The sequence below is a fragment of the Pseudophryne corroboree genome, chromosome 1 (genome assembly GCF_028390025.1).
Source record: "Pseudophryne corroboree isolate aPseCor3 chromosome 1, aPseCor3.hap2, whole genome shotgun sequence".
Classification (NCBI taxonomy): Eukaryota; Metazoa; Chordata; class Amphibia; order Anura; family Myobatrachidae; genus Pseudophryne; species Pseudophryne corroboree.
This window is the reverse complement of record NC_086444.1, coordinates 284996504-285010412: the sequence shown is the minus strand read 5'-3', so window position 1 is coordinate 285010412 and position 13909 is coordinate 284996504. Positions and strand designations below refer to the sequence as shown.

Below are 13909 nucleotides of genomic sequence, written 5' to 3'. Positions count from 1 at the left end.
TTGTACCGTCCTTCATAAAACCTGTTACGATGCGTACACAGAATCGGCTTCAAGGGCATTCATTTCAATGCTGGAATGAATGCCCATGCTCCAGTGTGTACCTAGCTTTAGGCTATTTCTATCATACTACTTTGGGCAACATAGGGCTTCCACTACCTGGACCTGGGTTGTTGCTTGTGTAATTACGTTACGTCTTGTTTACTGCATTTGGAAAACATTAGCTCAATACAGGTACAGATGGGACTTTTTTGAATTCATTTACAACTATACCACCTTTTATTGTAATAAACACCCCCCCCCCCCCCCCCCCCCCCCCCCCAAAAAAGCAGGAAATACATTAATCTTTATCGTCTGCAAAACATACATTGTACCACTTGCGAGATTCATATATGCTTGTGAGTAGCGTAAAATGAGGAAGACTTCATGCCATTAGAGTAGTAAAGTAATTATTTTAATGAGCTTCACCATGGAAAAGAATTACATATTTGCTTTTGACCTAAACCAATAAATTACTTGTTAATGTGTCAAATTTTCTTTAATGAAGTTTATAATAAATAAAAATGGTTGAATTTGTCTGGATCTTTTCCTGATGTTTTTGCTTAAATGTTTGCATGACGGAGCCAGTCCTGTGCTGTATGACCTCACACACCAAGGCACATAAAATACAGAAAACACATTCTCTGCACACACTCTACTCATGTCTGTCTTATGAAAAAATAAAACCTAATTACAGATAGGGTATCTTTGTTTTCTACTAGGCACTATTACCTATAAAAGTTTTTAGTAAGGGCTTATTTGCTTTAGTGTAAATATTTGTCAACTAATCGCTTTTATTTTTTTTGTTGGAGAAGCTTCATTTACTACCTATACGCCCAGACAACACTCATTTTGCCCGTTTTTATACTGCCGTCGAAGTTTTTCATCATGCTTTTTGTGCAATTTGTTTAATTTTACAACTAAGCGTACATTCCAATGCAGCAAGTTAATAGCTTAGCTCACTCAAATCTTTGTAAGTATGGTCTGCGATCATTTCTTTTCCTCTTCACATTCCCATTCTGAGAATGGATGGGCTTTTTATTGTTCTGCACCACATATGATGTACACTGAAGTCACCTGAAAAAGGGGCTTACCCTGTAATAAATGGCTACAGAAATACATTTAACTTCAGTACACTAGCCATCCTTGAAGATCCATACAGCATCAGTGTTCCCTTATGAAAAGTTAAAGACCTCCTGTTGACTGGATTCTGTTGCTTCTGTGCAAGGTTTCAAAGTTCTAGAAGAGGTTTGCTTCGATTTCAGCAATCCTTCTTATACAAAGAGGCTAATAATTAGTCCTGTAAGTAAGAAACTCCTTCATCTTACCAGGAATGGGCAGTGCAAGGACCTGATAGGTGGGTAGAAAACAACGCAGTGCACTGCGACACAAGTGTCGAAGTGAAGACAGAACTCGAGGAGCTGTCCAGAATTGAACATGTCCATCTCGGTTTCTAAAATAAAGAAGAGGATAATTAAGTCCCATCACTATAAATAATGTAACACTCACTTGGACTGACCACGCAACAGTCAGCACAAAATATTACACTTTTAATTTCATAATGCTATTTGTCATTTTAGCCAAATTAAAAAACAGGATTTTGGTACTTACTGGTATATCCCTTTCTCCGAGTCCATAGGGGATGCTGGAGTTCGGTACTATGGAGTATAGATGGGGTGATCAGGCAAGCCGGCACTTTCAATTTTTTTAGTGCGCGCGACTGGCTCCTCCCCTTCTATACCCCTCCCCAGACCAGTTAAGAAACTGTGCCAGAGGAGAGACAGCAACCCGACCAACAGAGGAGGAGGTAAGCAAGACAACCCTAAAGAGATGTCTCCATAAAAGGAACCTCAGAAAGACAGCCCAATATAGTTAATACGGCTTGCTCCGGTGCCCTCCTAGGTACCTCTTTACCAAAGGTCCAATTACTAAAACTAAGAAACATCTGTGGCCGAGTTAGTAGTGATGCTGATTTAAATTTGAAAGATACTAATATCATGCCTTGCTTTACGCGTGGTAAAAATATAAGAGACTGGGTAATGAGAACAGATATTACAGGCTTGCAGTTGATACAGAGTGAACAAAATTTCTTAACACTACTGAAAGGTTGCTACCACTGCCTTAACTGTGTGACATGTCGGTCAGTAACAATGGGCAAATGGTTTTGCCATTCACATAGTGGGGTAAAATATACTATAGACCATAGGGAAACATGCACGACCAAATTTATTATATATCTCTTAACATGTCCATGTGGTAAAAGTTATGTGGGGAAAACAGAGAGGACCCTAAGGGAGTGCATCTCTAATCATAAATCTGCAATTAGGGCAGCTTGTGTGTCTGGTAGTAGTGACCAGCCAGTCGGACATAGCATCGCTAAGATGCGTTATATTATTATCGATCATGAACCACAACAGTTACGAGGAGGTAATAGATCCCTGCCTCTCCTCCGCAAGGAGACTAAATGGATTCATGAGTTAGGTACATTAGCACCACGTGGGTTAAATGAAACCCTTGGGCTACATTGTTATCTATAAATGTCAATATTCTGAACTAAAGTGATTATTTTGCCTCTCTAACTTGTTCGTTTTATGAATGAATAATTGTTCTATGAAGATCCATTATTTGGCTATTGTATGATCATATTGTTCTCAGAGGCTTGCTGGATTTTATGGATATCGTTTACTCTGCCTCTTGTTTTGTATTTTTATTCTGAATTTTTATCTGTCATGTTGTGCTGTTTTTGTTTATTTAAGATTACCATGGCTACGGGTAAGGGATGATGACGCAATTGGTGGGCGCCGTCATACCGGATCCCGCGCCGGGCTGTGATTACATGTGGTTGTGAAGGTATTTAAGGATTATTTTTTAATTATCTTTTGTATATCCTGATGACGAATACATTTCGAAACGTTGATATCGGACCTGCTAATGGAGTCTGATATATCGGAGTGCCGCCCGCAATGAAAATAAAAATAAATAAATATATTTTGAACATGAGTGTACGTGTGCAGATATAGATAGATATACATACATACATACGAGGACTGTCATACAATGGAAATCACACAGGCCTTAGACGTCACACCCAGGATTAGGTATCCCTAAACTGTGACACTGAAGGCAGACACTGCACCAATAGAACCATTTAAACTAGCGGAATAACCTGTTAAAACACAAGGAGAAAATGACCGCAACTCAAGGAAACCTTGCAACCAGGTCCGAAGGACACCCAGAACTAATGGTACAACCAGTGGCATAACCACACCCTGCAAGAGAGCAGCGCAGGGTGAGCGTCCAGCGTCCCCTAGAGAAAGGGATTTACCGGTAAGTACCAAAATCCTGTTTTCTCTATCATCCATAGGGGACGCTGGAGTTCAGTACTATGGAGACATCGCAGAGCTTCCCAAACGGGTGGGAGAGCGCTGAAAATTCCGGAAACTACACAGGCAAGCCATGACTCAAGGTCGCAACCTAGAGCACAGTGGAGCTTGACAAAAGGATTTCCGTCAACCTAAGATGCAGTAAGACCCAGAGGCAACGGATACAGAGACCCACGAGGACAACTGTGATAACGTTATCACACGGGATATAGCTAACGTATCAACAGCCCTGCTAGTGAAACAGACAGCATGTCGAGTCTGGTGCGGCAGATATTCTAACCAAGGTAGAGCCATCATGTTACGCAAAAGACTAAGGCCGCAATAGAGCCCCCGAAAGACATAGGAACTGCAGAGGCTAGTGAGACCGATTGCCGCACTGCGATATTAATAGAGATCCAAAGGACCAATGGGGAATGTTGAAGGCCAACAACTCACTGAGGATGCGCCATAGCGAAGAGCAACAAATGAGTGTTTACCTTAAAGAAGTGCAGTAGAGATCTGCTATGCATCTCAAGCAACATCTGCCATCCGATAGGAAGCCATGTAAAATAAGAGATCCAACCTGCTGAGCCATCAGATTTTCCTGCATTCTATCACTACACCCTGAACAGCCAATCTGTCAAATGTAGGTGAACAAGCCCGAACCCAGAGGGAACCGAACAGGTCTGCCCGCGAGTAGTGGATATTGTTTACACTGCAAGAGGAAACCGGTAAATAGTAGACGGTTAGTTTATACACGAGCTACCCCGCATACCCACAGAGTAGACAAGGTCTTCCTTGTTGTCGCCCCCAGTAGTGCAGATGAAAATATGAGGAGTACCCTAGAAAACGTCTGCTGCAAGGACTATGGTCGATCAGACGTCATGTAGATACAAAGCTGAAAGTGGTATTGCACAATATGCTGACTCCTTGCTGTTAGAAGCATGCTACAAGAGAAGAATAGAGCATAATCCGTGTATTCTTACTCCTAAGAGTATGCACCAGTAGTGCAGTCTGACCGGACCTAACAACCCACTCCCAAGGGAGAAGAGATGCGACCCAACACCTTTCCAATAGTTGTGGGTCCAGAATTCTAAGTGAATACTTGCACTGGTCCGGAGAGACAAATTGGATTGTACGAGAAATACCTATTTGAGGCCAACCAATGCTCCCAGTAGGAGAATACTGACTGAGCCAAGGACCCAGCAAGAATTTGTACGCTCTGGGAGAGTATCCAATGGAGACTAAAGTCACTGTCTCTGCAGAGACTCGAGGAAAACGTCCCTCATATATTGTAAACAGAAGCATTATTCAAATCTCTTTCCAGAATATGTGTAGAGCAAAAGATCCACCTGGTAAGGGATGAAGCCTATAAATCAACGTCACCAACGAACAGCTATTATGACCCCGAATAACGCCACCTGAGTCTTGGGTCGTCAAGGAGAAGACTATTAAAATAAAGACGATAAACAGAGCACTACAACTCAAGTTACCAAAGAAGAACCTGTCAGAAGGTAACCAAGGGGAAATTCCAAAGACTAAGAAATTTCCCTAGATCAAGTCCAGAGAGAGAGAAATACACACACACACACACACACACACACACCCACCCTCAGTTCCAGAAGAGAACTGAGGGTACAGGACCCAACACCGTTTGGTGTCCCCAATAAGTTTATCCTGACTTGTAGACAAAAAAACAAGATTTTAAACCTACCGGTAAATCTTTTTCTCGTAGTCCGTAGAGGATGCTGGGGACTCCGTAAGGACCATGGGGATAGACGGGCTCCGCAGGAGACATGGGCACTTTAAGAAAGAACTTTAGGTATGGGTGTGCACTGGCTCCTCCCTCTATGCCCCTCCTCCAGACCTTAGAGGAACTGTGCCCAGAGGAGACGGACAGTACGAGGAAAGGATTTTTGTTAATCCAAGGGCAAGATTCATACCAGCCCACACCATTCACACCGTATAACTTGTGATATACTAACCAGTTAACAGTATGAAAACAACATAGCATCAGTCCGAGACCGATGAAACTATAACATAACCCTTTAGTAAGCAAAACTATATACAAGTCTTGCAGAAGTAGTCCGCACTTGGGACGGGCGCCCAGCATCCTCTACGGACTACGAGAAAAAGATTTACCGGTAGGTTTAAAACCTTATTTTCTCTTACATCCTAGAGGATGCTGGGGACTCCGTAAGGACCATGGGGATTATACCAAAGCTCCCAAACGGTCGGGAGAGTGCGGATGACTCTGCAGCAACGATTGAGCAAACAGGAGGTCCTCCTCAGCCAGGGTATCAAACTTATAGAATTTTGCAAAGGTGTTTGAACCCAACCAAGTAGCAGCTCGGCACAGCTGTAGTGCCGAGACCCCTCGGGCAGCCGCCCAAGAAGAGCCCACCTTCCTAGTGGAATGGGCCTTGACCGATTTTGGTAACTGCAATCCAGCCGTAGAATGAGACTGCTGAATCGTGTTACAGATCCAGCGAGCAATAGTCTGCTTTGAAGCAGGAGCGCCAACCTTGTTGGCTGCATACAGGACAAACAGTGCTTCTGTTTTTCTGACTCTAGCCATTCTGGCCACGTAAATTTTCAAAGCCCTGACCACATCAAGGGACTCGGAATCCTCCAAGTCTCGCGTAGCCACAGGAACCACAATAGGTTGGTTCATATGAAAAGATGACACCACCTTAGGCAAAACTTGAGGACGGGTCCGCAATTCCGCTCTATCCATATGGAAAACCAGATAGGGGCTTTTATGAGACAAAGCCGCCAATTCCGACACTCGCCTAGCCGAAGCCAAGGCTAACAACATGACCACTTTCCAAGTGAGATATTTTAACTCCACCGTTTTAAGTGGTTCAAACCAGTGCGACTTAAGGAAACTCAACACCACATTAAGGTCCCAAGGCGTCACCGGAGGTACAAAAGGAGGCTGAATATGCAGCACTCCCTTCACAAAAGTCTGTACTTCTGGGAGAGAAGCTAATTCTTTCTGAAAGAAAATGGATAAGGCCGAAATCTAAACCTTAATGGAGCCTAATGTTAGGCCCAAATTCACTCCAAAGTTTGTAGGCAGTGAAGGAAACGGCCCAGATGGAATTCTTCCGTAGGAGCATTCCTGGCCTCACACCAAGAAACATACTTTCGCCATATACGGTGATAATGTTTAGCTGTCACGTCCTTCCTAGCCTTTATCAGAGTAGGAATGACCTCATCCGGAATGCCCTTTTCCGCTAGGATCCGGCGTTCAACCGCCATGCCGTCAAACGCAGCCGCGGTAAGTCTTGGAACAGACAGGGCCCCTGTTGCAACATGTCCTGCCTTAGAGGAAGAGGCCAAGGATCTTCTGTGAGCATATCCTGCAGATCCGGATACCAGGCCCTTCGCGGTCAATCTGGAACAATGAGAAACGTCTGTACTCCTCTTTTGCTTATTATTCTCAACACCTTTGGGATGAGAGGAAGAGGAGGAAACACATAGACCGACTGGAACACCCACGTGTCACTAGGGCGTCCACAGCTACCGCCTGAGGGTCTCTTGACCTGGCGCAATACCTCTGTAGCTTTTTGTTGAGGCGGGACGCCATCATGTCTATCTGGGGCAGTCCCCACTGACTTGCAATCTGTGCGAAGACTTCCTGATGAAGTCCCCACTCTCCTGGATGCAGGTTGTGCCTGCTGAGGAAGTCTGCTTCCCAGTTGTCCACTCTGCGGAATGAACACTGCTGACAGTGCGCTTACATGATTTTCCGCCCAGCGAAGAATCCTGGCGGCTTCCGCCATTGCCATTCTGCTCCTTGTGCCGCCTTGGCGGTTTACATGAGCCACCGTGGTGATGTATGACCGAATCAGAACTGGTAGGTCGCGAAGTAAGGTCTCCGCTTGACGAAGGGCGTTGTATATGGCCCTCAGCTCCAGGACGTTGATGTGAAGACAAGTCTCTTGACTTGTCCAAAGTCCTTGGAAGTTGCTTCCCTGTGTGACTGCTCCCCAACCTCAGAGGCTCGCGTCCGTGGTCACCAGAACCCAGTCCTGAATGCCGAACCTGCGGCCCTCTAGAAGGTGAGCACTCTGTAGCCACCACAGGAGAGATACCCTGGCCCTGGGGGACAGGGCGATCAACTGATGAATCTGTAGATGTGACCCAGACCACTTGTCCAGTAGGTCCCATTGGAAGGTCCTCGCATGGAACCTGCCGAAGGGAATGGCCTCGTACGATGCCACCATCTTTCCCAGGACTCGAGTGCAGTGATGCACTGACACCTGTTTTGGCTTCAATAGGTTCCTGACCAGGGTCATGAGTTCCTGAGCCTTTTCTATCGGAAGATAAACCCTTTTCTGGTCCGTATCCACAATCATGCCCAAGAAGGTCAGACGAGTCGTAGGAACCAGCTGCGACTTCGAGATATTGAGAATCCAGCCGTGTTGCTGTAACACTTTCAGTGAAAGTGACACGCTGCTCAGCAACTGCTCTCTTGATCTCACTTTTATGAGGAGATCGTCCAAGTACAGGATAATTGTGACACCCTGCTTGCACAGGAGCACCATCATTTCCGCCATTACCTTGGTGAAAATCCTCGGGGCCGTGGAAAGCCCAAACGGCAACGTCTGAAATTGGTAATGACAATCATGTACCGCAAATCTCAGGTACGCCTGATGAGGTGGATATATGGGAACATGAAGGTATGCATCTTTTATGTCCAGGGATACCATAAAGTCCCCCCCTTCCAGGCTGGCGATGACCGCTCTGAGCGATTCCATCTTGAACTTGAACCTTTTCAAGTATAGGTTCAGGGATTTTAAATTTAAAATGGGTCTGACCGAACCGTCCGGTTTCGGGACTACAAACAGGGTTGAGTAATATCCCCTCCCTTGTTGAAGTAGGGGAACCTTGACCACCGCCTGTTGAAGATACAATTTGTGAATTGCATTTAACACTAACTCCCTTTCTGGGGGAGAAGCCGGCAGGGCCGATTTGAAAAACCGGCGAGGAGGCACCTCTTCGAATTCCAGCTTGTAACCCTGAGAAACAATTTCTATTGCCCAGGGATCCACCTGTGAGTGAACCCAGATGTGGTTGAAAAGTCGAAGACGTGCCCCCAACTGGGGCGGACTCCCGTAGCGGAGCACCAGCGTCATGCGGTGGATTTTGTAGAGGCCGGGGAGGACTTCTGTTCCTGGGAACTAGCTGTGTTGTGCAGCTTCTTTCCTCTGCCCTTTCCTCTGGCAAGAAAGGACGCACCTCGTACTTTCTTGTTTCTCTGTGACCGAAAGGACTGCATTTGATAATGTGGCGCTTTCTTAGGCTGTGAGGGAATATAAGGCAAAAAATTGGATTTACCAGCTGTAGCTGTGGAGACCAGGTCCGAGAGACCTTCTCCAAACAATTCCTCACCCTTGTAAGGTAAAACCTCCATATGTCTTTTTGAGTCGGCATCACCTGTCCATTGCCGGGTCCATAGGACTCGTCTAGCAGAAATCGACATAGCGTTGACTCTAGAACCCAGTAAAGCAATGTCTCTTTGAGCATCTCTCACATATAAGACAGCATCTTTTATATGTCCTAGGGTCAATAAGATGGTATCCTTATCCAGGGTCTCAATCTCCACTGATAAGGTATCTGTCCACGCTGCTACCGCGCTACAAACCCAAGCTGACGCAATAGCCGGTCTGAGTAAAGTACCAGAATGTGTGTAAATGGACTTCAAAATAGCCTCCTGCTTGCGATCAGCAGGATCCCTTAGGGTAGCCGTATCTTGGGATGGCAGCGCTACCTTTTTGGATAAGCGTGTCAACGCTTTGTCCACCCTAGGGGAGGATTCCCACAGTATCCTGTCCTTTGCCGGGAAAGGATACGCGATAAGAATCCTTTTGGGAATCTGCAGTTTTTTGTCTGGAGATTCCCACGCTTTTTCACACAACTCGTTCAGCTCATGAGAAGGGGGAAAGGTTACCTCAGGTTTCTTCCCGTTATACATGTGTACCCTCGTGTCGGGGACAGGGGGTTCCTCTGTGATATGCAAAACATTTTATTGCAATAATCATATATCGAATGCATTTAGCCAATTTTGGCTGTAACTTTGCATCATCGTAGTCGACACTGGAGTCAGAATCCGTGTCGGTACCAGTGTCTACTATTTGGGATAGTGGGCGCTTTTGAGACCCCGAAGGTCCCTGCGACATAGGGACAGACATGGGTTGACTCCCTGGCTGTTCCCTAGCCTCAGCTTTGTCTAATCTTTTGTGCAATAAATTCACATTAGCACTTAAAACATTCCACATATCCATCCAGTCAGGTGTCGGCGTTGTCGACGGAGACACCACATTCATTTGCTCCACCTCCTCCCTAGGAGAGCCTTCTACCTCAGACATGTCGACACAAGCGTACCGACACACCACACACACACAGGGAATCCTCTAATCTGAAGACAGTTCCCCCACAAAGCCCTTTAGAGAGACAAAGAGAGAGAGTATGCCAGCACACACCCAGCGCTAATGACCCAGGAAAAAACACACAATATGTTTACCCAGATAGCGCTGTAATCTGTATATTGCGCCAATTATGTGCCCCCCCTTCTTTAAAACCCTCTTTCACCGTGGATAAGCAGGGGAGAGTCCGGGGAGCTTCCTCTCAGCGCTGTGCTGTGGAGAAAATGGCGCTGGTGAGTGCTGAGGAAGAAGCCCCGCCCCCTCGGCGGCGGGCTTCTGTCCCGCTCAAACATCGAAAAAACCTGGCTGGGGCTCTTTATATATACAGTGCCCAGCTGTATATATACACACATTTGCCAGAAAGAGAGGTTTTATTGCTGCCCAGGGCGCCCCCCCCCCCTGCGCCCTGCACCCTTACAGTGACTGCCGTTTGTGTGTGCTGTGTGGGAGCAATGGCGCACAGCTTTACTGCTGTGCGTTACCTCAGTGAAGATCTGAAGTCTTCTGCCACCTCTGATGTCTTCTTTCTTCTCATACTCCCCCGGCTTCTTATCTTCCGGCTCTGCGAGGAGGATGGCGGCGCGGCTCTGGGACGGACGGCGAGGGTGAGACCTGCGTACCGATCCCTCTGGAGCTAATGGTGTCCAGTAGCCTAAAAAACAGAGCCTAACATTAAAGCAGGTCTGTTTCTCTCCCCTCAGTCCCTCGCTGCAGGGAGTCTGTTGCCAGCAGGCTCCCTGAAAATAAAAAACCTAACAAATATACTTTCTTTCAGGAAACTCAGGAGAGCTCCCTGTCCAGTCTCCTCTGGGCACAGTAGTAAACTGAGGTCTGGAGGAGGGGCATAGAGGGAGGAGCCAGTGCACACCCATACCTAAAGTTCTTTCTTAAAGTGCCCATGTCTCCTGCGGAGCCCATCTATCCCCATGGTCCTTACGGAGTCCCCAGCATCCTCTAGGACGTAAGAGAAAAAAACATGAGTCTGTGGGATCCAAAGTAGTGCCTTAAGGCCCAGGACCCTTTACGTCAACAGACTGGAAGCTGCTACTGAGATAAGACAACTAGCTGAAACTTGCCTGTAAATTATTTTTTTTTTTCTCAAGAGGAGATGGGAGGTGAGATATACCAATAAATATATATATTGAGAGAGAGAGAGAGAGAGAGATGTACAAAACACATCTGCACATAAATATACTTATCCAGGTGTTTTACAAAAAAGGTGGTCTAGTTGAACCTTCCTGCTGGACGGAGACTGAAAACTACCATAGCATAGTGTTTCATCCATAAATAGGGGAGGAGACTGGAGATCAAAGGATGACAGAGCGCTGCCAGACGTTTGTCAATATTTTCCCTTTTCCTTAACCTGTAGGAGGAATAGGAGATAGACCTATACATACATACTGACTTGTACAGTAAATTATGATCTTTCCAGAATAGGATTTGAATTTAGGTCCTGATGTATACTTGACCTAGGCATTAGTGCACTGACCTACAGCTCTTGTTTGTCTACCCAAAATCCTCGGAAGGTAATAGCAGGATATAAAATGACCTAAAATGTAAAATCTCTCCCTTCCCGATACTCCTCAATCTCACCAGCAAACCATCTACTGAGGACAAAAATAAGAAATAATAAAATAAACTTCTCTTCCCAGTGTTCCGAGCTTCCTGTAGAGGGCATCACTGTTATAAGGTACGCTCAAAACACTAGGTGCTTAAGTAGAAAAACTTACACCTGTAATCGAAAGGTTGCGTTCCGGGAGTGTTTCAGGAAACCAAAACCGCCTCACAGGCGTCTATTTGTGTTGTACAAAAGTAGAATTTTCTGAAAAACTGGAAACGAAGAGAAGGGATGGAACATACCTTTAATTATCTTCTATTGTCTAATCAGGTTCTGATGAGACCCAAATACAGATGGAGCAATCCTCATCCATGCCTTTAATAGGATTAACGGAGCCAGAGCAGTTGGACTTAATCCCCTGTTGTAATGACTTAATCTCCTGCTGTATTGTTCTCTCTGTATTGTATTGCAGCTGAGAACAATAGATGAAAGGCTTATGCTAATATACCTTGGTGCACCTAGGCGCAGCAGAGAAGTCAAGGTAAGCGTGGCTCCATCTGTACTACCCTGTTCATTGTACTGTAGCTACAGTCAGCTGGGTGGAGAAAACAGACTTGACGGTAGTCAAATGGACACTCAGGCAGATGCCTGTATTGTAGGACTCTGTAGGAAATAAAGGTCATTACAGACAGTACGGACTGGAGTACATTTTAGTGAATTATCCCAGGTACAGCGCACAACATGCTGAGTTAGCAATAGGAATGAGAGAGTGATATAATGCCCGTATCTGAGACGACATGAGATCTTTAAAGACGTGTTGGACTCAAATGACAGTTATATCGGTGGAAGTGTAATACCAGGTTGCTATTTATCTCTCTAGATCCACACACACACACACACACACACACACATAAATACAAATCTCTCTGAAAGAGACGTATCAAAAAGGCAGAAGAGGCGATAACCACTGGTTGTCACTAAACTACCAGGTTAGTAGATGACTGAAAACACAAGGATCTGTGTAAAGTGCATATGGACAGAGAACATACAAACTCCACACTGTTATGATCAATGCGTGAGTGCTGCGAGGCAGCAACAGTAATGTTAACTCTAGATTATCGCCAATACGAATGGCATCTATCTAGATATATCTATACATAAACACAAATATACAACATATTGTACAAGGCCATGTATATACATTCCCTAGAATATATCTTTTTGGGTGTCAGCTTATGGAACGCAGTCTAAAAAGTAAGAGGAATGGGGCTAGGGACCCTGATTAAGTTATGCCAGAGCTCTAACCACTGGGTACTCTGGCCACCTGACATATTTGTGTGCAGGGGACCTCATTGTGGGCAGGGAACTAAACCTTTAGGATCCAGAACTTGTCAGTTGTAAAACCTCTAATACAGGTGTAAAAGATCCCGAACCGGCTAGGAAACTGAATCTCAGATATTGTATGCCTATGGGGAGGCCAGTTTTGTGTAATGGTCATCCCACTGAAGACGGGAGCTTGACCCGCTCTGCTATTCTCCTGCACTTGTCACCACGGAGCTTAGCTCCGCCCCCACTCGCATGGCGCCCAAATTTAAAAATGCCTCACTGCAATTTGGCGCGCATTGCTTTAAATGTAAAATACCCAGAGTGAGTATTATTTGGCTGGCAGTCAGGGCTGATGTACCTCTCCCCTGTCGTGGGCACCTCTGTAGAATGTAGCAGCTGTCCCCCCCGGGGCTACGCACTGCTTGGGACCCCGTGCATGGCTATCAGTCCTGGCCAGGGCCGGACAGCCCATCTGGCACTTCTGGGGGGGTATGGCGGTCTGGTCACTCAGAGATGGGAAGGCCGCATGCAGCGCAGCCTCTGGCTCCCAGGCCTGGACGCTCCACTACCCGTCTCCATGGAAATTAGGGTGTGGCACGGGTCTACGCCCCGCTGACTCACGGCATGCCCCCGTGGGTAGTTTCCACGCCACCCTTTCACGGCGTGCATGCATATACGCACATGCCAGGGCCGATTTTCAGCCCCAGTCCATCCCTGGTCCTGGCGATTCCGCTTCGGCCAAACAGAGTGGTCTCAAAGCTCTGCTTGCCATCTACGAAGCTGCTGCCGCTGGGATGGGGCCGCCGGCGCCAGCTGTACTAACATTAATAAAGTTTACATTAGCGGTTGAGCTGCACTAAATTCACTTGCTTGCTGGCGCCTTAGCAGTGTGTGTTCAGAGAGTGCACACGCCGCCTCCCTATAAGCCAGTAGCGGCGTGCTTGGTATATGTAAGCTGACAGTTTGCTGCTTCACTGCCAGCCGCCCACACAGGTCTGCCCCAGTATCGGCATGCGATAGATGTTGCGCCCCCTGTCTGTCAGAACATTGTATACCAGCCGACAATAAGGTTTGAACCCTGGAGCTTATCGAGCCACAGAGGCTCTGACTAATGTTCTAGTGCTGCCACAGCTACTGCCGCGCTGGAGCCGCTGCAGAGGAGAAAGAGCATGTCGGCACCTCTTCTACTGTAG

At 46.3% G+C, this 13909-nt stretch overlaps 1 protein-coding gene across 3 annotated transcripts in view; it reads right to left on the bottom strand.

The window, feature by feature from the left end:
• Positions 1–429: 429 nt before the first annotated feature.
• The window catches only part of WSB2 (WD repeat and SOCS box containing 2), a 61147-nt gene continuing 47667 nt past the window's right edge, over positions 430–13909 (bottom strand). For all 3 annotated transcript variants that reach the window (XM_063964327.1, XM_063964325.1, XM_063964326.1), the window contains exon 10: positions 430–1489. In XM_063964327.1, coding sequence (XP_063820397.1) covers positions 1324–1489 — 166 coding nt within the window. In that variant the 3' untranslated portion in view covers positions 430–1323. The remainder of the gene's footprint in view (positions 1490–13909) is intronic.